The sequence below is a fragment of the Pyxicephalus adspersus genome, chromosome 6 (genome assembly GCF_032062135.1).
Source record: "Pyxicephalus adspersus chromosome 6, UCB_Pads_2.0, whole genome shotgun sequence".
Taxonomy (NCBI): domain Eukaryota; kingdom Metazoa; phylum Chordata; class Amphibia; order Anura; family Pyxicephalidae; genus Pyxicephalus; species Pyxicephalus adspersus.
The window spans coordinates 967130-991137 of NC_092863.1; the positions used below are offsets into that span (position 1 = coordinate 967130).

Consider the following 24008-nt stretch of genomic DNA (forward strand, 5'->3'; position numbering starts at 1 on the left):
TACGGATGCAATGGATGCATTAGCATGACAATAACCCTATGAGTAATTTCTCCATTTTGTTTATTGCATTTACATTTATTTAAACCATTTCTTTTGGATAGCTGATATAAATGAGACAATAATTCATATTACGCACTTGGGATATCAGCAAGAAGAAACAATAGGCAGGGATAATGTTTCAATTATTCAAAAACTATGGACAAGGTCTGACTCATGTCCGCACTCTTACATTATTCTCTAAAATAATGGTATACACTGCTCATGTATGACAGGTCTGCTTTATTTAATGTCAGTCAGGTACTTTATTAAGTTATCTGGTTTATGCATACATTTCTGATACAGATCATCCCTTGCTGCATCCTCTCACCATGCAGCTTGTGACTTATTTGTCTGTACCTTGCTCAGTCACTCATATGCTATGACTTCTAAGTAGCCGTACATTCTCCATCATAATAGGAAGCTATAGTCGTCCAGAAATGTATACAGCACACAGTTTCATCCTCAGTAAGTGAAAATGATGGGGATAGAGGGGGTTGGGCTGAGGGCATATATATATATTTTGATGTTTGTTGCAGTGACGCAGCGGCCTGAGCCCCCAAACTGTCATGTCTTCTTACTGTCTTGGCCTGTGCAAGGTTTTCCATGGCTGTTGATCTGACAGATCTTTGAGTCTTGGAGAATGTGCCGTAACATTGGAGTGTACCCCGCAGCTACAGTGAGTCAGTGTCCGCTCACCGAGGAGCTTAGTCAAAGCCGATTATTGTATGTTATATTCACTTCTGCTTTACTTTGTGTGATATCTGCAGTTCTAAAGGACATTTTCTTTATTTGTTTTCCATTCCAAATCTCTGATGCTTTAACTGTTCAGCAATAGAAATGGAGTCAGTGCAACTAGGAACCCCAATCTCTCTTTATCCCGGTCTCTCTCTCTTCTCTCTCTTTATCCCGGTCTCCCTCTCTTCTCTCTTTATCCCAGTCTCTCTCTCTTCTCTCTCTTTATCCCGGTCTCCCTCTCTTCTCTCTTTATCCCAGTCTCTCTCTCTTCTCTCTCTTTATCCCGGTCTCTCTCTTCTCTCTCTTTATGCCAGTCTCTCTCTCTCTCTTCTCTCTCCTTATCCCGGGTCTCTCTCTCTCTCTCTCTCTCTCTCTCTCTCTCCCCCTCTCTCTCAGTATCCTGGTATCTCTTTTCTCTCCTCTCTCTTTTTTCCCTTTCCTCTCTGTCTCTCTCCTTTTCAGCTCCCAATCTCTTTTTTCCTCACACAAGTGCAGACTGGGGATCCTAGCAAACATACAATCTGTACATACACAGGCAAATGACAAACTTGCTAGAATTAGGTCAGACTGCACACTGCCACTGACAGTGAGAATTCACAATTGTTCAGATTATCACACGGACGGGATTATACAATGACATTTATCATTGGTCAGTTGCAATCTTTAATTCCCTTTGTATGGGAAATATTGATGATTTTATTAGTTCACGCCACGTAATGTGAGGTGTTTATGGAAAGAGAGGTGGCGGGCTGGGGTGTCACCTGTGACGTTTGTTTAATGTAATTTGTACCCAACAAACGATTTTATGGAACAACAGAAGTATAGTACGGTCATATAAATCTTACAGCAAATTTACTTGCTGGGAGGACACAGGTCATACATTTTATGCTAGCCGGACAAAGATTTAGGTACAGAGTGCAATATGAAGAATGCATGCTATATAATTACTTTACCTGATCATGTTGGACATGAGAAGAGAACAAAGTCCTAGTAGTTTGTCTCAGCCCCAAAGATTTCCCCACCCTAGGCTGCTGCCTGAATGGCCTACCCAGAGCTAAATTTAGTGTATAATCTAATAGGAGTGCCCGTACATTTATCTGTTACTAGATTCTTAGATTTGTAATAATCCAAGACCTGGACAACTGCTTGTAGTAGTAATTATAATTATATACAATTGAAACATCCAGAAAATGTAACATAAAGTAGAAAATGGCTTTTTTACATCTGATAGAATTGTAACACCTTGTGTAATCTGTTTCAGATTTGTGTCTATGGATATTTGGCAAAGAACCCTTCAGCCCAAATGTTTAATTTTTAGTGGTTGCTGGAAAGTTGAACCACCTGAACATTGCTTTATTCTCCTCGAGTAATCTGAGTGGAGTTCCTGAAACTAAACATGTGTTGTGCCCATCATGAGGGGCTTCCACCACCTCACATCAACATGTACCCAAAGCAATAACCCCCAGGAAGAATAAGGGCCAGCCCAAACTAGGAGCCCCCATAGTAATCACTGGTAAGCATATTGACCAGGAGTAATACCCCTCAGCAATAACCCCCAACATACACCTGCAATATTTACCTGGGGAATGGAAGCATTTTACTTAAGCTGCGTACACACTTGCAATTTTTGTCGTTGGAAAGGATCTTTCACGATCCTTTCCAACGACAAGGGAGTGCACGATGCATGAACGATGGATATAAAGGTGATGGAAGAAAGGTATCAGATGGGAGAGACACATGATGGCAGAATACTGCTGGAGCCGTCCTATCAGCAGAAATCATACAAACTCAGCTTATCAATGACTTCTTTGTGATTAGTTCTGTAAATATACTGAATATAGAATATACTGACATTAAGTACCTAAACAAATAATTTTGTATACATAGGCATATCTAGTTTAATTTTGCTTTATTTTCATGTTTCATTAGTTTTCTATGAGATTATTATTGAGGTCATTATTTCACAAACCAGAGACAATCTAGCAAAACCAATACCATATCTGTGTATCACACAAAACCTAAAATGACTTTAATCTGTTTGCCAAGAAAATGTTTGTTGAGCAGTGTAATGGATTTATTGTGGGCAGTTGCATATCTTAGCATGTCATGTAATGTGCAGTGAACAGGTGCTGATCAGGGATTTGCACAATAAAAATAATACAAAAAAAAAACAAATGACAAAAGTAACCATCTACTTAAACGAGCAGATAGTACTGTTCTCTGATCTTTGTATTATTAGATAACTTTCCAATTTTTATTGATTGATTAACATTTAGAGCCTGGCTGGTCCTTGCACTTTGGGGATCCATAGAGACAATAGGAGGTGGCAGACATTTATCCCGAGACAATTCCAAGCATTCCCCAGAGGTCTGGGTCCTCCTTATAATGCATACAGCGTTAATGAACAGTGAATGCCAAGGCACAGATGACACAGATGAGAGGTATTTTCATGGTACATTATACAATGAGTATCTCCTCATATTTCACTTATCCCCATCTTCCCCTATGTTCAGCTGATTGCTTGTGTTCTGGACATCCCTAAAAATAACACTTCAGGTCATTTTCTTCACTTGTCTGCAGTACTTTGTGGACTTCCAGGGGTTGTCCTCACCCAACTTTATGTAAACAAGGTAGATTTCAATTTTCCTGCTATCAGATGACAGTTGTTTGTCTTCTATTTGTGCATTGGAGACTGGAATTGGCTATGTAAGCTCACATTACACAGACATGGTGCACTGGTATTATCATTAGGAAACCCACCCTAAAGCTGCGTACACACCTGCAATTTTTCTCGTTGGAAAGGATCTTTCACGATCCTTTCCAACGAGAAAAGACTGCACGATGCATGAACCCTTCCCTTTCATTACGATCGGCTGTCGTCCATCGTCCGTGGATCCGGCAGCTCGGTCGTCCGGACGATGGACGACACCGACTGTACACACGGAGGATTTTCGCCCGATGCCGATTATCGGGCGATAAAAATCTGCCGTGTGTACGTAGCTTTACCCCTGGCTCCTCACAATTCTTGTACAAGCCACACTTGCTTCCTCTTTCTCAAACTTTGCTTCCCCCTACCTACCTGTGTCACATTCTCTTGTCAGTGCCATAGATAGAGACAGGGCATGGAAGTAATCGTTAGGGGCCACAATGAGTTTTAACATTTGACAGACAGGCTGGGCCAGTATCAGATGGATAGAAAGTGTTAGTATGAATAATATAAATGACATGTAAAAGTAGGCCAGAATAAAAAGCCCAATAGTTTGCCCATGCCTAGCCTAGGTCCTCTACCACCCTGTGCCTCCCGCACAGCATAAGACATAAGAGCAGCAGCAAAACCATTTCAAAAAGTAATTTCCAATCCCTTTAAATCTGCAGATTTCAGTAACTTAATCCCTAATGATCCTGCCATGAAGGCCGCTGTTTAGGACTTCCTGTTATAGAGTGAGGACTGTCTGTCCTCCTAATTGTGCTCCTGCAATGTCACATGCTCATGGCTGTGCCAACATATTTCACTCCGATCATAACCCACTGGAACAGGAACATGGGTCAGGGCAAAGATGTGCAGCTTGGGCACACGTCAGGTAGATACGCAGCAAATATTACCAAGCAGCCAATAATTGTAGCTTGTGTAAGAACCTGAATTTCACTTGTAATCTGGCATACAACAGAGCTCAGACTAAATTGGGAGGGCCCTGAGAAGTAGTAAGGTGAGCTGCATGCAAATAAGCAGGGAAGGAAAATGAAGAAAGAACAGAGTGAGTAAAGAGATGACCTCATCAGCCTTCTGCTCCTCCATTGCCCAAATACAAATAAGGGGAGGAAGCTGAAGTTTTCTGAACACTAGAAAAAAGTCACATGACCAACCCAAATGTCTGTGTCGGATGTAAAGAATTACAAATCCTTTGCTAATAAAGCTTTCCTATATGTATGTAATTTGTGTATTCAGGATTTGCCTGGAGCACCACTTTTGGATTTGGAAGAATTGGATAATTGGTTGTGGTTTGTATGATCCCCATAGTTATAAAGCTCATTCACCCATGTGTATTTATAGGAATAAAGCCCACTTGATGAATTTTACTGTCTGTCATAAATGTTCATAGAAATTCAGGTACAAAAGCATCTCTAATCATAATGAGGGAATTGTTTTTAGGGTTGTCTGTATATAACAATAACACTCACAGGTTTTCACACTTATTGCATTCCCAGCCATTCACCCTTTATGAGAGATGATGGAAGTTGGTGGGTGAATCCAGAATCCCCTGCTGTTTATGTACAAGCCATTGGATATCTATGCTCTACTCAAGGAAGGGAATGTAATAAATTACTCATTAATAAATGCAAATAATCACTAAGTTTGATGAGTATCAGCCCTGTGCATTCCACTAAACAGCAGAGCTCAGACTACAGGAAAGAGAAGCAACATACAGAACCTATCACTGCTGCAACAGTGCCAGGAATATAATGAGATAAGACATTTATTCTGCTAATAATGAATGATATAAAGGCTTCAGTCCCTAAAATATATTGTCCTTATATACATCAATTATAAGTCAATTTCCACATAGTGAGATGTGACATGTACATGGCCAAAACATTAAAGTAGCAAAAACCACATCCATCCGACATGTGTGTGATATGAAAAGGTCAAACAGGAGAGGTGAACTAGACCAGAATTCAGTATATAGGTGTACAATTCTATATGGGTAACGGAGGGAAATGATTGAATCTGATTGGCTGCCATCAGTTCTGGCTTTTTGCCTATAGGATTTGCATGCAATGCTGATTCATATACCATTCCCAGCTAATGCTGTTATTCATACAATGCTATGGGATAAGCTGGTGATTTTTTCACTGTAATGAGCACCATCATTCACAAGTTGTGGTTTCCAGGTATCTAGCAACACGTCGGCATGACTAAACACAGTGCCATCCCTAAATGGACTTTCCAGCAATTGTTCCTTCCTCGTTTGGTATTATCTAATTCCCTAAGGTGCCATCGGTGATAAGGCGGCAGCAGCCCGTTACGGTAAATGAGAGGCATGACAAGGAAAAGTTATGGATTTCAATTCTCTGCTGCCTGGGGGGGATGGGATTGTGCAGGAAGCACACACATAGATAGAAATGGACCCCAACCTATGCTGATTGGAATAATGTCATATAAAGCTCCACAACTTCATCAAACTACTTAAAAGTGACTTTATGAACACTGTCAGCTACACACCACTTTCACACCAAAAATAAGAATAAAAATATAAATTTTACCTGGGAGCAGTGCAGATTGTAACACATATCTGGTTCATTTGCAGCACATTATTCTATACAGCACAATAATGAACGCTGGCCAGTATTATATCTAATAAAAAGATCCTCTTCTCCCAACTCCCCTTTGTCATTATTATTATTATTAAACAGGATTTATATAGCGCCAACATATTATGCAGCGCTGTACATTAAATAGGGATTGAAAATGACAGACTAATACAGACAGTGATACAGGAGGAGAGGACCCTGCCCCGAAGAGCTTACAATCTAGTAGGTGGGAGAATTTCACACACAATAGGATGGGAGATATGTAGTGGTGGGAAGTAATGAGGGTTTGTCATGAACCAGTATTTGGTTAAAATAATTAAGACATACATTGGGCACTTCCCCTGCCCCCATCACCCCGTGCTCAGCTTAAACATCATTCTGTATAAAACACTATAAAGCTAAAATGATGTGCACCCCCTGGATCAAGGGTACAACATGCAAACACATTTTAGACTTTTGTGCTTTCCCAACGAGTTTGGGGAAGACCCCTTTCTGTTCCGCAATGTTCCTGTGTAGAAAGCCCGCTCCATAAATACAGGGGCTGACCAGTTTGGTGAGGAGGAACCCCAATGTCCTGCACAGAGCCCTGAGCTCAGCCCTATTGGAATGAATTGGAAGCCAGGTCCTCCTGTCTATGTAAGCATGCATTCCAACGGGCAACTTCCACAATCTGACCCCAGAAGAGTAAAGCCTAATACTATATGCAGATACAAAGAAAGGCTGCTTGATTCTCATGGCCATGGTTTGGAATAGGAAGCTCCCTCAGGTGTGATATTCAGGGGTCATACAGTTACCTTTTGTCTTCTCATTGCTGCCAGGAATTCCCCAAAGCAGCTGACTTGTTGAAAAGGTTATTGGAAAGCAAAAAATATAGGAAGACTTCACTTCCTAAAGAAACATTTCCACCTGCTGAATCTATTATTTATCAGCACTACTGGAACATTTTTAATAAAAATTTATAGGTGGGAAAAAATGAAATGCTGCATTTACCAAAGATAATTTATCTGCTAATAACAGGCAGCTGAGAAAAGAATAATGGTTTAATAATTGTTCATGAGGAATAAAAAGGAGTGTTTGCTGACTACTGTTTTAAAAAGAATTTCCCCAATGAAATCCTGGAGCAGCTGAAATGAAATAAAAGAATTACAGCATTTAGCACCTGTTTTCTCTTCAGGGAGTTAATCCCAATCTTTTTGGGAATTGGGTAGAAAATTTATCCCCCCAGTAAGTTAACGTTGGCCCCAGCTGTCCTAATAGTGTCTGGAGTTGTAGAGTTCCAGGAAGATAAATTTTGATGATCAGAATATGAAGGCAATAGTATGTTAGTGTGATTGTTTTTCCTTTGGCCACATTGGACGTTTATAGTGGGTAGAAGAGTTCTTCTTTAAGGTCCGGAATATGTCAGAAGAAATAAGAATAAAGATTGTAGTTGCTTGGCATGGAATTGGGGGCAAGCGGTCGCCGGCAGTAAGGGCTCCTAGCTTTGCCTTCCTCACGTCATTAGAAGCGGCTTGTTAGCGCGGCTGTCTCCAGGAGCTGTGCAGTGAAACGTGCGCACATCTGAGCCCCCATCGCTCTGCAGCGTCCGTCTTCTCTCTGAAAACATGTTCATATCTCTAGAATGTTTCTTTTTTACTTTAGAAGGCCCAAACCCTCCATTTGCAGGATTTTGATGTTGCTCAGCGATTCCCTGAAGTTGAGAATGCTTTGCAGCGGCGTCCTAGTTTTACTCAAAATGATAGCAGGCTGCACAAGGTGCAACGTTTTTTTACAAGCACAGATCCACTTTAAAATGCAGTAAGATCTCACTTCCGTGACTGTGCCGACGGCGGCTGTCAGAATCTACACAGCAGCGTCATCGCACAAGATTTCTGCTTGTAAAGGGAGGGAGATGGAGGTCGGCCTCCAGGGACAAACTGAGGGGACAAGATACAACTGTGCAGCTTTATCAAGACATAAAGAAGCAAAGATGTTTCAGCAGATACATATTCATATCATATTCATTATTTTCCAAATGCCTTTACAGATCTATCTGCGGCCAGACACCTAACGATTAAACAGCAGATTTTATGGCAGGAAGACGAGTATTGTAACATTTGTGATGGGCACAGCATGGTTTCAGTGCACAGATTCCTGGTACAGGTTGGAGTAAATATTAATAATAGGGGGGGGTAATTATTGTTAGCACAGGGTTAACTTAGAATATGGCATAGTAAAGATGAAGTAAAATCTCAGCCATTGTATTATCTGTACACTTCCCAAGTTCTCCCTGTGTTTGCATGGGTTTCCTCCGGGCACTCTAGTTCCAGTTTCCTTCCAAAAATCATGCAATTTAAATATTTGGCTCCCCAGAAATGGTCCATGGAAAATAAGAAGTAAAACCGAAGTGCAGCACTAGTTGCCAGCTGCTAGGCACTATACACATATACAAAAATATTATCACTAAGAATAAAACTAAATAAATATATTATTTAAAATAAAAAGTCTCTGCATTTGCCAATCTCCTTTATACGTCCTTTCTATCTCCAGCTTTGTCTTCCTTATCTCAGTCACCTATACCTGCAGCTCACACCATATCCTTTCCTGCAATGCATAGCAACATTTGGGGGCTAAATTATAAACATTCAAATATTTAAGTGTGTAAATGGCCAAAACATTTCATTTTATTTTTGTGTTTGCTGTCTTTGTCCCCATTGGGTAGCTCTACCTTCACTTCCTGTCTCAGAGACATAAGAGGGAAGTTACATCCGATACCAATAAAAAGCCGATCCATCCCACCTCCAACCAAAAGTAAAATAAACATTTTGGCTTCACATTCTCTTACATTATGGGTGCAGAGTTAGTTGGAATACTTCACAAAAAGATACAAAGATATCATTGCACCCAAATCATTTATTCTGCTTTATGTGTAAAGTTTAGGATATCCAGTACCCTGGTGGGGAAATGGGCCCTATTTTGGGGTATATGGAGTAATGGTTACAAATACCACCCTGCTTTATCCTAGAGCAATATTCTCTTTGGTAAACAAGATACAATCTAGTAAGTGAACCTTTCCCAATGGGGCGTGCCATTGCTACGAATGCTAGCTGCCTTGATGTTACATTAGAGTGAAACTTCCATACAACAACTGTTACAGGTGGAAAAGTTGGGAACCCATAATGATCAGGTCTCATTATCAGGTAAGATCTCCAGCAAGCCAGCAAGTAAGTCCCTAAATCTGGCAAAAACTGATTAGTAAATATTAAAACCTTGGTCACAAAATTTGGAGTAACCAAACAGAACCATGGAATCATTGTTTCATGGTGTCTGGGAAATGTATAGAAGGGTGAAGGATAGCTGAATTACTGCAGACCGGTTATAAAGAGAACCTGCTGTGTTCTGTAATTTGGAATTTCAAGCTGCCTTGTACTGAGAAGAACCTTATTAATGGCAATGTCTCTAAGTATATTCTACCTGTCTGCAGGTGGCAGAGAACAGCCAATGGAGGTGTCAAGGTGATACTCCAAGAGACATTATGGGGATTTAATTCATGGAGAATGGTCTCAGGGAGTAAAGGTTTTCTCCTATGGACACAATCATTCTTGGCAGCCATTTCTTCTAGCTCTGTTCTATGTATTACATTTCTCTATCCCTTCTCATCTACATATCCAACTTATTTAATGCTAGGCATGCACCATGCAAACATTTTAATCAATTATTTGACAACACTGATTAAACTGAAAACCAAAATCAAGAATAGATTGAGAAGGTATCTTTTGTTTGGAATATAGATTATATATCAGTTTTGTCTGTATATCTAGCTATAGCTCTATATCATAGGTATCTCCCTCCTATCTATATTTCTGATTGGTAATAATGTCACAGTGTAGTAAATGGTCCACTCATGGAAGGTGCGGAGCATAGAAGATTTTACACACTGAAGAGGAGATACAGATGTTTTGTAGTTGGAGAGACTGTGTCTGAAAACAATTCTCTTCTCTTTTATGTGTGAAAATGCAGGTATCTGGGGCATTGAGTGTCAGGTATGTGTTTTATAGGTCACAGCTTGGGAGGGTACTTCAGATAACAGGGTGCAGACCCAGATAAATGGACGGTAAACAGAGATGGCAAAACAACAAGGACATCTTTTCGCCCTGGTGCAAAGAACCCCATAGGAGACTATAGGAGCCCCCACTGCATCAGGCTGCACTCCGCACAAACAGAACTCCCGGCCTATTATAGTGTTCATTGAACCCAACATGCAGCAGTCCAGTTGTGTATAGGTGAGCAAAGCCAGCTAATGACACTCAGCAGACAGGTCAGGTACAGCATGAAACAGGTGAAGCTCATATCGTGTTAGGGATGCCACCTGGCTGGTACAAATGGGACTTCTATCCATTGTTATTATTAGGAAAAAGGCAAAAAGCAAAAGTGTCATCCTCATCCTGTACTGAGCAAAGAAAGTAAGTTATCAAGGAAAACCTCAGTACTCAGTGTAGGGGCTACAGACTAGGCTTCTAAAGAGAATATTTTGACTTTTGTTTTTTAGTCAAAACTTTTTTCTTTTATTTTGGATGTAATGTGTTGGGACAACTCGTACTCACATCTGTCAGATTTTCCAGTAGGCATAAGGCAGTCCTGGACGTATGTGAGTCTTTCCCAGTTTTGCTGTAATAGAGAAGCCACATTTGTACGGCACAGTTGTTAGGGACCCGATTGTGCTTCTCAACTCCTTCCTAAACAACATGTCAGCGTTATGGAGAGAATTTGGGGCCTATGGAATGGCAGCTGCATGATCATGGTTACATAAAAAAATGAGAAAAGGATCTTGCCGGAAGGATACGGGGAAGGTGGGTCAGAAACATGTAGAAGGCCTGAGTGAATAATGGCTTACAAGTCTGTATTTGCACAATATATTGCAGTAGAAGTTTAGCGCCATTCTTCAAATGGGAAGTGGGGGTAAGAGTACCTGTTACTGCAGGAATTGGGTGCTACCTGTTGTTCTGTGGAGTTTGTAGTTTCATAGAGATCCGACTGTCACCAATTGAGTCAGATGGGACAGTTCTACAGAGACAGGATAGACAACATTGGGCCTGATTTAATAAAGCTTTCCAAGACTGAATATAGACTATAAAGGGAGAACCGGGGTGATACAACAAACCTGGTCCAGAATTAAAAACCTTTACCGAATGATTGCTGGGAAAACCATTTCAGGTTTGCTGTATCACCCAGGTTAGTTTATCTTCCTCCCGTCCTGGAGAACAAAACAAAATCAAACCCATTGTTCTGATTGTCTTGGATAGGCAGAGGTCACCTTCCAGGTCTTGGTATATAAAAGTATTCTGCAGACCAGTGTGTAGCCAGCATGATGATACTTCAGCCATGTTTTATTCTCTTTGTTCAGGTCTGTACAAAGGAAACTGCTTCCGAATTAATCATTTTCCTGAAGACAATGACTACGACCACGACAGCTCCGAATACCTCTTACGTGAGTATGCAACTTTCTTATCATTATACTATTAGGATCAAAGCTTTGGTAAGACCAGGAATGGGAAATATAAGTAGGAACACAGAGGAGCTGGTCATATTGTTGGTCAGCCATGGCTCTGATTTATCAACCTAAAATAATTATCTTTTATTTATTAAACCCCAACGTATTACTTATAGCTCTTCAATTATTAGCAACTGCAGATAAGATAGCCCGAATGCAGCCAAAATATTCTATATGCTAATATATTTAGATAAAATTTACAGTCCTGGTGACACCACATCCCCCATTTTTAGTTTAGGTGTCACAGAGACAGGAAATCTGCCAAAATGTAAACAAACACCTGTGATGATGAAATTACAAGATTATGTAACCTGCATGCATAGGATTAAACTCCTCCACAGGGTAGTACAAAGGAAAGAATAAAACATTATCCTAAATGACAAAAGACTTTCCTGGATCGTTTCTTTATGTGTCTCCCAGACATGATAAGGGTTCTTTCACCGCAAACTTTCATCTTTTATTGGCCCCCCACCATTCATTTTCCTTCACGGATTGTCAGAGAGGTAGAGGCTTTGATGTCTGAGAAGATTACAGCCATTACCACTCGGATTCTTAAATTACAATTCCAGCTCCTGTCAGCAAAGACTGCGGCGCGCTGACTGCGCTCAGAGGCATCATTAAAGGGGAACACAAACATTTCTTCATTAAGGAATAAATAAATGGTAAATGGTTTTTTTTTTACGACCTCTGGTCAGAGAGCCACACAAGAAATCCTCTATGCCGTACCATCATTAGTAAATTAGGACTGTTACCTGGAAGGTGTGTAAGAATTCTCTAGAAAGTAGAAATCACTAATACACAAAGGTCTTTTCCTGCCAATGTGAATGATTTTTATGTCAGATTCCATCTCCTTATTACAGGCATAGATTGTGTAGGGGAAGATTTCTTCCTGCAGCCCCATTATTTAGGCAATACCAAAAGGTTCATCTGCTATGTAGGTATACGGGATGAAATAGGACAACAAAAGTTTTACCATAAGTAAACACAACAAAATATTATTGTCAGATTGTTATTCAACAAGAAGATAAAACATCGCTGCTGAGAGAGGAAGCTGAGACTGGTACAGAGAATAGAAACCGGAAGAAGAAAACAAATAAAAGAAACTCATATGAATGAATGTATTTGGGCTGGAGGGTGGATGATATACATGGGGGTATGATCACCATATATAAAAACATAAATAATTACTGGAAACGCAGATGATTCTCCTTCAGGACATTCCACTAGAAGATATGATGGACTGTTACTAGAAGGGAATGGTATATAAAAGTTGTCATGTGGAAACTAATAAATTCATTCAAATTTTTTCAATAGCCACAAAGGATATAAAACATTTTAGGTGCACCAAACACATTTACAACCCAGATATTGCATTTAAAGGGGGGCCCCAGTGCTACACATCATCTGTACAATGATTTGGGATGGGCACAGCATTGAGCAGTCATGAAGGAGGACAGAGAGAACCAGTGATGAGTTTATATTATAGAAAACTTATGAATGGAGGTGAAGAGAAGAATTGTTCCAAGTTGGATTACCATACAGATCTAGAAGAAATGCATGAATGACACCAAGAATTGAGAAATAAATTAATTAGAGTTAATTCATGCAAGTAATTTGCTGTCTTAGTCCAGCTGGTGAGATTTCCCTTTATTTCCTTTCTTTGGAGATAACAATAAAATGATAATAAATGATGTCCAAAGTGAAAGAAATCCCATCTTAGAGTGCTGCCTCATATTCCTCATACTTTGTGTCAATGTGGAAACACCAGAATGTCTTCTGTCCCCTATAACAGATTGTGTTTTCACAACAGTGACACTCAATTAACAAAGTAGACGATACAAGCTTCTTCCTTCAGCGGCAGCTGAAAACAGCTCAATCTGGGCCTTGAAAATCAATATCTGCAACAAGCTGACGTCTTTCCATGTTTCCGCTTGGTTTGGCGTCTTCAAAACTGAAGACGAGGAGTGCGCACTTCTTAAAAATAGGCCAGGCCCTGGGTGTTTTCACCGACTCCCAGTACATCTAAGAGGCGGTGACCCTATCGCAATTATGCATGCGGCAAATCTGTGATAAAATGTCATTTACTGCAGGCGAATATAACATGACGCATCCCAACCATAAAAATAATTCTTTCCAGAAAAGTAACCCAGCCCTGGATTGCTCTGAAAGTTCAGTTGTATAAAATTACATCTTACAATTCATATGAAAACAAATGAATGAATCGGTCAAACTTTGCATACCCCTACAGGGGGTCAACGTATCTTTGATCGTATTACCAGGTCCTAGGATGCCGTTTGCTCCCCATTACCAGCCATTTAAACCTAAAGAAATCCCACCCAAGGACTTTTACAGGAACCAGAAAACTTAATACCTAGAGATGGATTTTTTACATACATTCTCTCAGTTTTCAGGAATGTAACAGTAAAACAGTATTGTTGGTTTTGGGGGGGGAGATTCTGTTTATAAAGACAGCTGATAAGTTAATTTGAGAGGAGTGAAGATATTTTTGACAAATTTGGTTTTGCAGTGCGATTATAAATTTTGCTATCACCAGAACTAACTTCAAATTTTACCTTGTGGACTGGCTAGGAGAAACAGGCAAATACACCTTCTAACAAAAACTGACCTATAAACTGAGAGGAAGGGTTAGCATTAGGAGATGAGGTATCTGTATTCTTCAAGATGTAACATAAGACTTTTATTTACCAAGAGGCTGTTTGTCTGATGAAAGGAGATTCCCCATAAAAGGTTCACAAACTATTTAAAGTTTATTGCACCCCAAAACCATGAAAAAAACACCTTTTGATCATAATTGTAAGCGTTTATCGCAAAAATATTGTTAACATTTACAAGAGAAACACTGAAACTCCTGCACCCCTACAGAACCCTCCAATCTAAAGACACAGCATTTGCTAGAGGCCATTTAAAACACATTTTATAAATTCTATGTTACCATTCAGCTCCTGCTTGCTAGATGCGGCCAGCTGTTTGATCAGGGTACCATTGCTTTGATTCCTCGATGAACTAATGTTTGAACATTTTACAGTGCAAGGCAGCCGGTGATACTGAACCACTCAGTGTTACCCTATTCACTCTATATGGACCGACACAGGTGAAATGAGGAAATACCATCCTATATAACATAATAAATTCAGGAATATTTTTGTATCTTAGGGCGGTGTAGTCACAGCCATTGTACATAAACATTGTAAGATGGATACCTATCAGTGGTTCAGTATCTGGACACAAGTTGATGCTCCTTGATGGCCTGGTATACACCTAGAACCACATCACACAGACAACGTGGCTTTACCCATCAATCACCTCGTTATCTGGTCTTCACCATTAGAAAGTATCAATACCTTTCATTACACACAAATGTCATCTGACTGTGATACTAAATAAATATGAGAGAAAATGCTGCGTGCTCGGGTCTCAGTGACTCAGAACTGGGAGGAATAATTACTGGACATCATTAAATACCAGCAGACGTCAATGCAGAGGATGTGGACATGTATTGTGCGTGCTTTAGGGAAATAATAGTCTCCCCTTTTAATTACTTTTTATCTTCAATAAAATGGGCTATCTCAGTTATACTTTGGAGAATCCACCAGCACTGATCATATAATATAATATTAACGTGGCCTGTGATGCTGGGATAAATTAGGCACCACAATAAACATAATCCTTGGAGAACCCAAGGAAAATATTAGTAAAGCCAGGACTAATGCAATGTACACATTTGCAATTGTTCATGATTGTTTTGAGTAACAGTTTAGCAATGACAGCTGTACAAACACGCGCTTGGCTCTTTTCTGAGCTGCTATTTTTTCCGTGGAATGAGAGGACAAGTGTAAGGAGTCCCTCTGCATACAACATTACAATAGAGATTGCTAACATGTCAGATAAGTAATGGCCCACCAATGACAGGGGACACCTGAACTGATCAGAACGATTGTGTACAGGGCTGCTCCAGCTATAACGCAGGATGTACGGATCATTAAATGTTTCTCCAAAAATAAAATAACGCCTTGAAAGCCGACCCCTCTCTGGCAGGCGAATGAAGTGGTTTTCTATTTGCAGATTAAAGCTCATACTTGAAGGACGTGTTTATGATCGGCACATTCATATTTGTTACTTTTTATGGAAAGAAAAGGTCAAAGTTACTATACCTTTAAGCAGCAGGTTGTATCTGTGTGATGGTGAATTCTCACACCTGTGTAGGAAAAAACACAAAATAAAATAAATATTTCAATGGGAACAAATCCAAACTGAAATGTAACTATTTCCATAAAGAATGCCAATATTTTTTTTTACTGTAAAATTTGTTATGTTTTTAAGATTATTATTTATATTATTAAACAGGATTTATATAGCGCCAACATATTACGCAGCGCTGTACATTAAATAGGGATTGCAAATGACAGACGAATACAGAGAGTGACACAGGAGGAGGAGAGGACCCTGCCCCGAAGAGCTTACAATCTAGTAGGTGGGGGAATTTACACACAATAGGGGGTGAGATATGTAGTGGTGGGAAGTAGTGATGGTTTCAAAAGACAGAAGAAGATGGGTAGGCATCTTGTTTTAACTATTTCCCATACAGGACTGTTCTCTTGTTCTTTGGATTGTGGTCTGGCCTCACCCATTAAAAGGGAAGCCTCCAGGCACAAGATGACCGGTCACACAATCTGTAAACATGAAAACTTTGTCTATGAATGCCAAATAACATTTAGTTTGCTCTGTGCACTATTTTTCATGACTTCTAATATCTCAGTGCTGCTGATCGCCTGCAGCCGCTACCTGGGTACATGCACTCCAGAGATGCTATTAATGGACATTAAGGAGTTATTACATAAATAAAGAGATAATCATGTGCTTTTTATGACACAACAACAATGATGCCATGCCAATGATGGGAAATGTTATATCTTAAGGTACTGAAGCACTCTCCAGATACTTATCCCTGATTATTGTATTGTCTTCCCCAGGCATTGTCCGTGCATCCAGTGTATTCCCCATACTCAGCACTATCCTGCTTTTACTTGGAGGCCTATGTGTTGGCGCTGGGAGGATTTATAATCGGAGGAATAACATCATACTTAGTGCTGGGATTCTCTTTGTGGCAGCCGGTAAGCAGCAAATCATACACAGGAAATATTTCAAGGTTGTTTATTGTAGTGGTGCCCATTATAGGACATAGCAATGTAATATATATATATAAGGATATGGAATCATCCCATAAACACAACATTTACAGAGTTTGCACCAGAGATTCGAGTTTTTTAGTACTTGGCCTCAAATTATTATTAGAGAGTGTGACTGCTAGTCTCACAGATTAGAAATGAAATTTGGTGGTGGCACTACCGTACTGTTTATATTTCTCTCTGTTAGAGTGGAAGCTGTACCTGATCTGCATTGCTAGGATCTCCCTGCTTTCACGTTATCCGCTGCATTTTTATCATATTTACACCAATCATCAGATCAGCAGTCATCAACTCTTGCATATGGAAGCTCTTCCACAAAGATGGTGGCCTCCACACACACCATTCAGACCATAAGGACGGTTTTAGGGGGGCTAGAGGGAATACTGGTGACCACTCCTGTGTCCTCTTTTGTCTTTTTTATGCAGTTTACGCAGCACTAAGCCAAGGTTGCTGTAAGGTTTTTAGCACTATAATGACTTATGGCTAATGGATCATATTAGACATTGAAATGATAATTTGGTTGGAGGTTAGTATTAGTTTGTCCCATGTTGTACAATTCTAGTTAGATTTTTAGTTCAAAGTCATCTAGTTAGAATTCCACTGGCCATATCAAAGCCTGGGTGTTTAGGAACCATAACAGACTCATTCACAGGGAAGATTGATGCAGAACATAAGCTGGTTGATTTGAAAACCACTTATACCATTACTACCAATGCTATACATATAAATATGGATCATTTCCTCTCTAGCAGCTATATATATGAATTTCTGACTCTGCAGCCAGTCATTGTCATTCCTTGTTGGGTTTGAAAAGCAAACCACTAGTGCACAATATCATCCATAAAACTAAGCATTAAATAAAATTCAGTGTATTATATTGTTCTGTATTTCTTGTAGGGCTCAGCAACATTATTGGCATCATTGTGTACATATCCAGCAATGCAGGGGACCCCAGTGACAAGAAAGACGAAGATAAGAAGAATCAGTACAACTACGGCTGGTCGTTTTATTTTGGGGCCTTGTCTTTTATCGTGGCAGAGACTATAGGAGTATTGGCTGTAAATATTTACATTGAACGGAACAAAGAGATCAGGTTTAAGTCCAAAAGAGAATTCCTTAAGACCTCATCTTCTCCATACGCCAGAATGCCAAGCTATAGGTACCGTAGAAGAAGGTCAAGGTCTAGCTCTCGTTCCACAGAAGCCTCTCCTTCTCGGGAAGTGTCCCCTGTTGGAATTAAATATGCCACAACCATTCCAATGGGCGAGATTTCTATGTACACACTTTCTAGGGAACCTTTGAAAATCACCACAGCTGCCAGTTTTAACCCAGACCAAGATGGCAACTTCATGCAAGTTCACAACTGCTTCCAGAAAGAACTGAAGGAAGGATTTAACATCAATGTGGTTAATCGAAGGACGACCCCTGTTTGATCACGAATTGTTCATCAGGGGAGGATTTTATATACAAATGAAAGTTACAAGTGGACATTTGTTGTTAGATGGCCACAATGGTGCCACCAACCCCTAAACAGTATTATATGAAAGTGCTGTTGAGGAAGATGTAAGGATGGGTAGGTCACGCTTCACACTTCCCCTACCCAGAAGACCGTTTTAGTGGATACGTGTACTCCTAACCAAATGTCTGTAGACTGTTCATTGTCCATTTCTTCCTTACAAATAAAAAGCTGTGCACTTTTGGTTTCCTGGGTCCGTAAGAACACAGGAGATTCTAGTTTTATGATGCATTGGTGACCAACACTTGGTTTCTACTGGACACTGAAACAATTTGTAAAGAAATAAGAGTAGAATTACTCTTTACTGTTTTTGCCAGAATAAGCCATGTTGAGTTTGTATTGCCAACCCTATTTTATTGTATTAGAAGCTCCAAAGCAAAACTACCACAATGGCCTCCAATGCAAACTGGTGGTTGATAAAACGTAATAAGAATTAGAGTTGGGACTTTCGGCTTGCTCCACCTATTATAAGTTATGGGGATCAGTGGTACATTTACAACTTGATGCACTGAGAAATGGTTTTGCTGACAACTTACCAGCAACCTAAAACCCCCCCTAAAATGTTTTCTCTATTCTGTAAATAAAAGTCACTAGTGAGACGAGAGCATTACCCTGTCTGGGTGGCCCAAGGCAGACACTGTGGATTTTTTGTTAGATTCACATAATTTATTCCCTTTCTAGGTCTTGGTAGAAAAAAAAGCACAGACTGGACTTGTGACCAGGCACTGCCCTTTATATCTGCACCATGGATTCTGACACGACTGTTTGGAACGATGACTGTTACATGAACAATACTAAAACTAAATATGGACCAAGGATTTGATTTAATGTCTTGTAAAATCCAAATAAGAAATTGTCTAAAAAATAATGAGCAGCACAATTCTGCGCAGATCACATTATAAGTGGGATCTGTGGAGGAAAATATACCAATCGTGACAAAATGAGTTAGTAAAATATACAAAAATGATGCATTGTGAGATCTAGAGTTTAATTATAGGAAATTTATACAAATTAGACCAATCCTAATCCCTACATTTATACACAAATTCACAAAATAACTATTTTTTTTTTAATTTACAGCATTACTTCACAACTGAGCCCATGGGTTTTGTTAGTTTACATTTTGCAACTTGGTCTGTCCTTTACTCCATAGACAAAGAAGACCATTCTACTAAATAATAGATTCCAAATACCTACAGACCTTTATTATATCTGATCTGTAGTATGTCTTCTGCTGGTAACTACCACAACACTAAAGCTGCGTACACACTTCCAATTTTTATCGTTGGAAATGAACGACGAACGAACGACGAACGGCCGATTGGCCAAAAATCGTTCGTAAAAAAAGTAACCAACGACGCCGACGAACGAGGATAGTCGTTGGAAATGAACGACCAGACCGGCGGATCGGATTGGGCGACGATCGTTGACCATCTATCGTGTGTACGGTCGTTCAGTGATCGTCCATGGTCTGAGCATGCGCGGTGAACGAACATTCGCTCCCTTCCTGTGGTGCACGTCACTTCCTGTATCGTTCAAACGATCGTATCTATCGTGTGTACAATATCTTTGAACGATCGTGTCGTTATCTGTATGTACAGGATCGGTGCCATACGATCGTTCGCAGATATCGTGCAGGATCATTCGTCGTTCGTTTACCAACGATAAAAATTGGAAGTGTGTACGTAGCTTAAGTCTCTGATATATTGTATTATTTTAGGGATGCCTCCCTACTTAAGTGACAAATGATGAATACATCTCTTTTTTTTCTGGTTGAGCATCTAACTTTAGTCTATGATTTTTGGGACTATATGGCATAGGACTGTCCTTTGGACATTTTTTCTACATTTATGCCTGTGAAAATTAAAATGTTTTTTCTAGGTCAGTTTACATGAATAATGCAAACATCTAGCTACTCATCTAGATTACTCTGGAACTCCGAAATCTTCCTAATCCATCTCTCCATTGAGTCCTTGGTTTTGGTAGTTACCTTTATCCTACTGTACTGCAATTTTTGACTGTTAGAACCAACAAGCACTGCCCTGGTTGTAAAAAGTTTAAACACCACAAAATCCTGGTATCTTGGTGTACTAATAAATAATTCTCGAGTTATAAATTCCTAATAATAAACTCATCTGCAACATGAATTACAGCAATTTATTTAGGAAGACCATACCTGACCTATAGAAAACCAGCACCTGCCCAATGGTTCACATTCCAGATTTGTCCCATACAGCAGCATTCTAGTAGTTGATGAACATATAACTAAATCATATCAAAAAACGTCAAAATCCAAAATTTCATGACAAACAAAAACGCAAAAGTCTTTTGTAAGATTTTTTTTTTTTTAGCTGCTGTATATAAGTGATTTTCTGATACAAAATTACAAATATTGTGCTCTGTAAAGGAGCCTTGATTTTTCTGGACCTTGAAGTATTTGCAGCTTTGGAATTTTTTAGTATTTGTATACAATGATACTCCCAGATGAGATGCATGATATGACCTGATAGTTGAAAGTTAGCATTCACTTGGTTGATACCACTTTATCCAGATTCTTGGCCTTATTCCTGGACAGCTAGCTATCTAGGGATAGACTTTTATGATGATCATTCTGGTATCCAGGTGGATCTGAATCTGAAAAAAAGGGAACCCATTGACATTACATTACACCAGCGTTTCCTACCCAGGGTTCCTCCAGAGGTCCCTTGAGTATAGAGAAATTTTAGTTTAACAGATACCAATGATCTTTTAGGTAATCTGTAAGGGTGATATTCTACCCAGTGGCCGGCAATGTAAGAGACATTCTTGCTACTGAGCACCATGTTGTGGATTTAGAAATTATAGCTGGAGTTTTTTAAGGGACTCCCTCAAGTAAATAAGGAAACACTGCATTACACACAACTATTGTCCAGCCCTTGTTACCATCCATATTGTATCTAAAGGGATGGCAAGGAGATATGATATCAAATATGGAATAAAGGCCTTCTAGCATTAGGACTGAAGTGTTCTACATTTGTCCCAAGGACAAATTAACAGCAAAGCATTAAGCCGCTTACACATGTGCAATAATAGTCATTGGAAAGGATCTTTCACAATCCTTTCCAACGACTAACAACTGCATGATGCATGAATGAGTGCCGTACAAACATCACTGCTCTGCTCTATACAGGGGGGAGGGGGGAGAGTGACGGAGCAGCACCCTAGTGTGCGCTCTTCCCTTGCATTAGGATTGTTAGTCATCCATCATCTGTGGATACACCAGGGCGGTCGTTCAGACGATGGGCACTGTACACACGCCAGATTCTTGGCCCTGAGCCGATTATCGGGCATGAACAGTTGGACGTGTGTACGTAGCTTTAGAATCACATGAAGGAGTTATTGCTAAAAGTAGTCCACAATATTTTTGGCCAATGCACCCTACTATGGGCCATCCCCAAGCTCAGGTATCCTAAGAATTGGTAAGCTTGGTAAATGCTTGAAAAGTTCCCTTTTATTATTCTTCCAGATGTACTGAAATACATAATTTTACAGAAAAAATAGACTTTTAAGCGAAGGAAAAAACTCTTGCTGCTTGTTTTCTGCAATTTTGCTGCAATTTGGCGTTGAAGGTGACAGCTTTGCCAGTTGTTCCCTATGATGACCTTACAACTCCCCAAAAAATGAATTTTGGAGGTTTCACCTTTCAGCCGCTTAGTCTTCCCTATTCTGCCATCTCCTCTCTGCCCCTCTCACTTCATGGAAAAAGAAAGTTCTGAAAAAATGTAATTTGGTTCATTTATCTTCTCCCCCAAGATTTCCTTAGAATAAAGAAACATATATTGTTTGCTTTGTAAAGTGGATTTTCACATTGCATATTACATGTTCACTAAGCATAATGACTACCATACAAATGTGATCACTATAATCCCTCAGCCATGAACAAGCAAACACTTCCTCTTCTCTTTTAGTAAATTGGCCCCTCAGCATTTTGGGATTTTGAAGAACATACCCAATAGTAATATTAGAAGCTGTTTATTACCCTAGATCGTGGGTTTGATCATTGCAGGTTGAGAAGCACCAAGCGATAAAGTGCAGAGATATGTAGATAAAGTTCTTACAGCTACTGTAAATGCAAAGTGAGATTTGTTGGTTTCTAATGTGCAGCTTATTGCTCACACCTGTAATGTTAGGAATTGCACTTATCAGGGCATTGAGTATTTGTGATGCAGTCCCCTAAATATAACCCCTAAAAATTATTTTTTAGGGGGTTCCCAGCTATATAAACTTCTTAGTACCATTGTTACCATTGGTCCCCTCCAGTGGGATCAGCTAAACCTTCTTTTAGGTTCCTATATGGGGGAGGCAGAGAGGTGAGATGGGAAGGCCAGTGGCTACTGATGGCTTCCATCTTTATTTTACTAAATTCATTCAGACATGGAAGACTGTTTGAGAAACTTGTAGACACCATTCATGGGAATATGGCAATATTTTTACACTGTAAAATATCTGAGTTTTTTTAGGGAAATGTGTTTTCTTTTAAACAGAAATTGTCCAACCTCAATGTTTGAATGGATGTTTATGTACTCTGTCGGCCAATCAAATTTGGTCTCTTCTAATACAGAAAATAAAAAACGTGTTCTACTACTTGGATTGTGTTACTTTGACTACAAAAGCACTTGTGTGTATCATATCTACAACTACCAGTCTTAGCAATTATTTAGAAGAGGAACTTGCATGACACCGTGGGCTTGATTTATCACAGCTCTCCAAGACTGGAGAAGATAGACTATCATGAGAGAACCTGGGAGATGCAGCAAACCTGGAATGGATTTGGTTGAGGATTGTAAACATTTGCCAACAAATAATTTTAAGGAAGTCTTTTACAGGTTTGCTGGATCACCGGGGTTGTTCCAGCACAGTACATCTAAAGCAATCTTGGAGAGCCTTGATAAAGCAGGCCCAGTATGTACTTGTGTTTTGCTAATTTGATAATTGACAGATGGCCAGGAAGGTGACACAGCCTACCCCTTTGCTTCTGGGGCTCTTCTGCATGGTGCGGGAGCATTGTCTGCAGAGATTTTGGATCCCTAAATTTCTCAGGGTGTTGTGGCAAGGCCAAGGGATATTGCTGGCTCGTACAGGAAGCCTTCAGAAGCTAAGGTGTAGGTATGGCCGCATTTTTATACCATTTTGTGTGTGTTGTTGTCTGGGTGGGGAATGGAGGCTACAAAATAAGAACTTTATATTCTCGTCAAAGTTTTTTCACCTAGTATTTAATCCACCTCCCTGAGAACTGGAAAGGGGTGATACCGATTTCTGGCCCATTAACCAGGCTGAAGGTGGAGAGCTGACATTGTTACATGCATTTCCTAACTACCAAATAATCCTTTCACCTTTTCTGAAAGTAATATAGCTGGTAGATTAGATGTAAAATCACAAGGTTGGCTGCACAGAATCACAATTTATTGGTATGATAAACCATGTCATTCATGGTGACTATAAAGACAGAAATGTTTGTGTGCTGGAAATGCTCGCTATCAATCACAGAGATTTGCAAAGTCAATGGCCAGTCTTTTCCTTTTCTCATCCCGCATCAGAGCCAGGAAGAAAAGTTATGGCAGCCGCTGCGATGTGTCATCCGGGGAGATTTGTCACCGTCTGTCATTATTAATCAGAGATTTTCCATCTCTGG

At 39.8% G+C, this 24008-nt stretch overlaps 1 protein-coding gene and 1 long non-coding RNA gene across 2 annotated transcripts in view; one reads left to right on the forward strand and one right to left on the reverse strand.

The window, feature by feature from the left end:
- LOC140332865 (uncharacterized) overlaps window positions 1-24008 on the reverse strand; it is a 359753-nt gene that overhangs the window by 170466 nt on the left and 165279 nt on the right. The gene's annotated exons all lie outside the window — the stretch shown is intronic.
- CACNG4 (calcium voltage-gated channel auxiliary subunit gamma 4) lies at window positions 11253-22960 on the forward strand. Its single transcript, XM_072416584.1, has 4 exons — window positions 11253-11295; window positions 11468-11551; window positions 16606-16746; window positions 17719-22960. The coding sequence occupies exons 1-4, from the start codon at window positions 11253-11255 to the stop codon at window positions 18252-18254; spliced, it is 804 nt and encodes a 267-aa protein (XP_072272685.1). The 3' UTR covers window positions 18255-22960.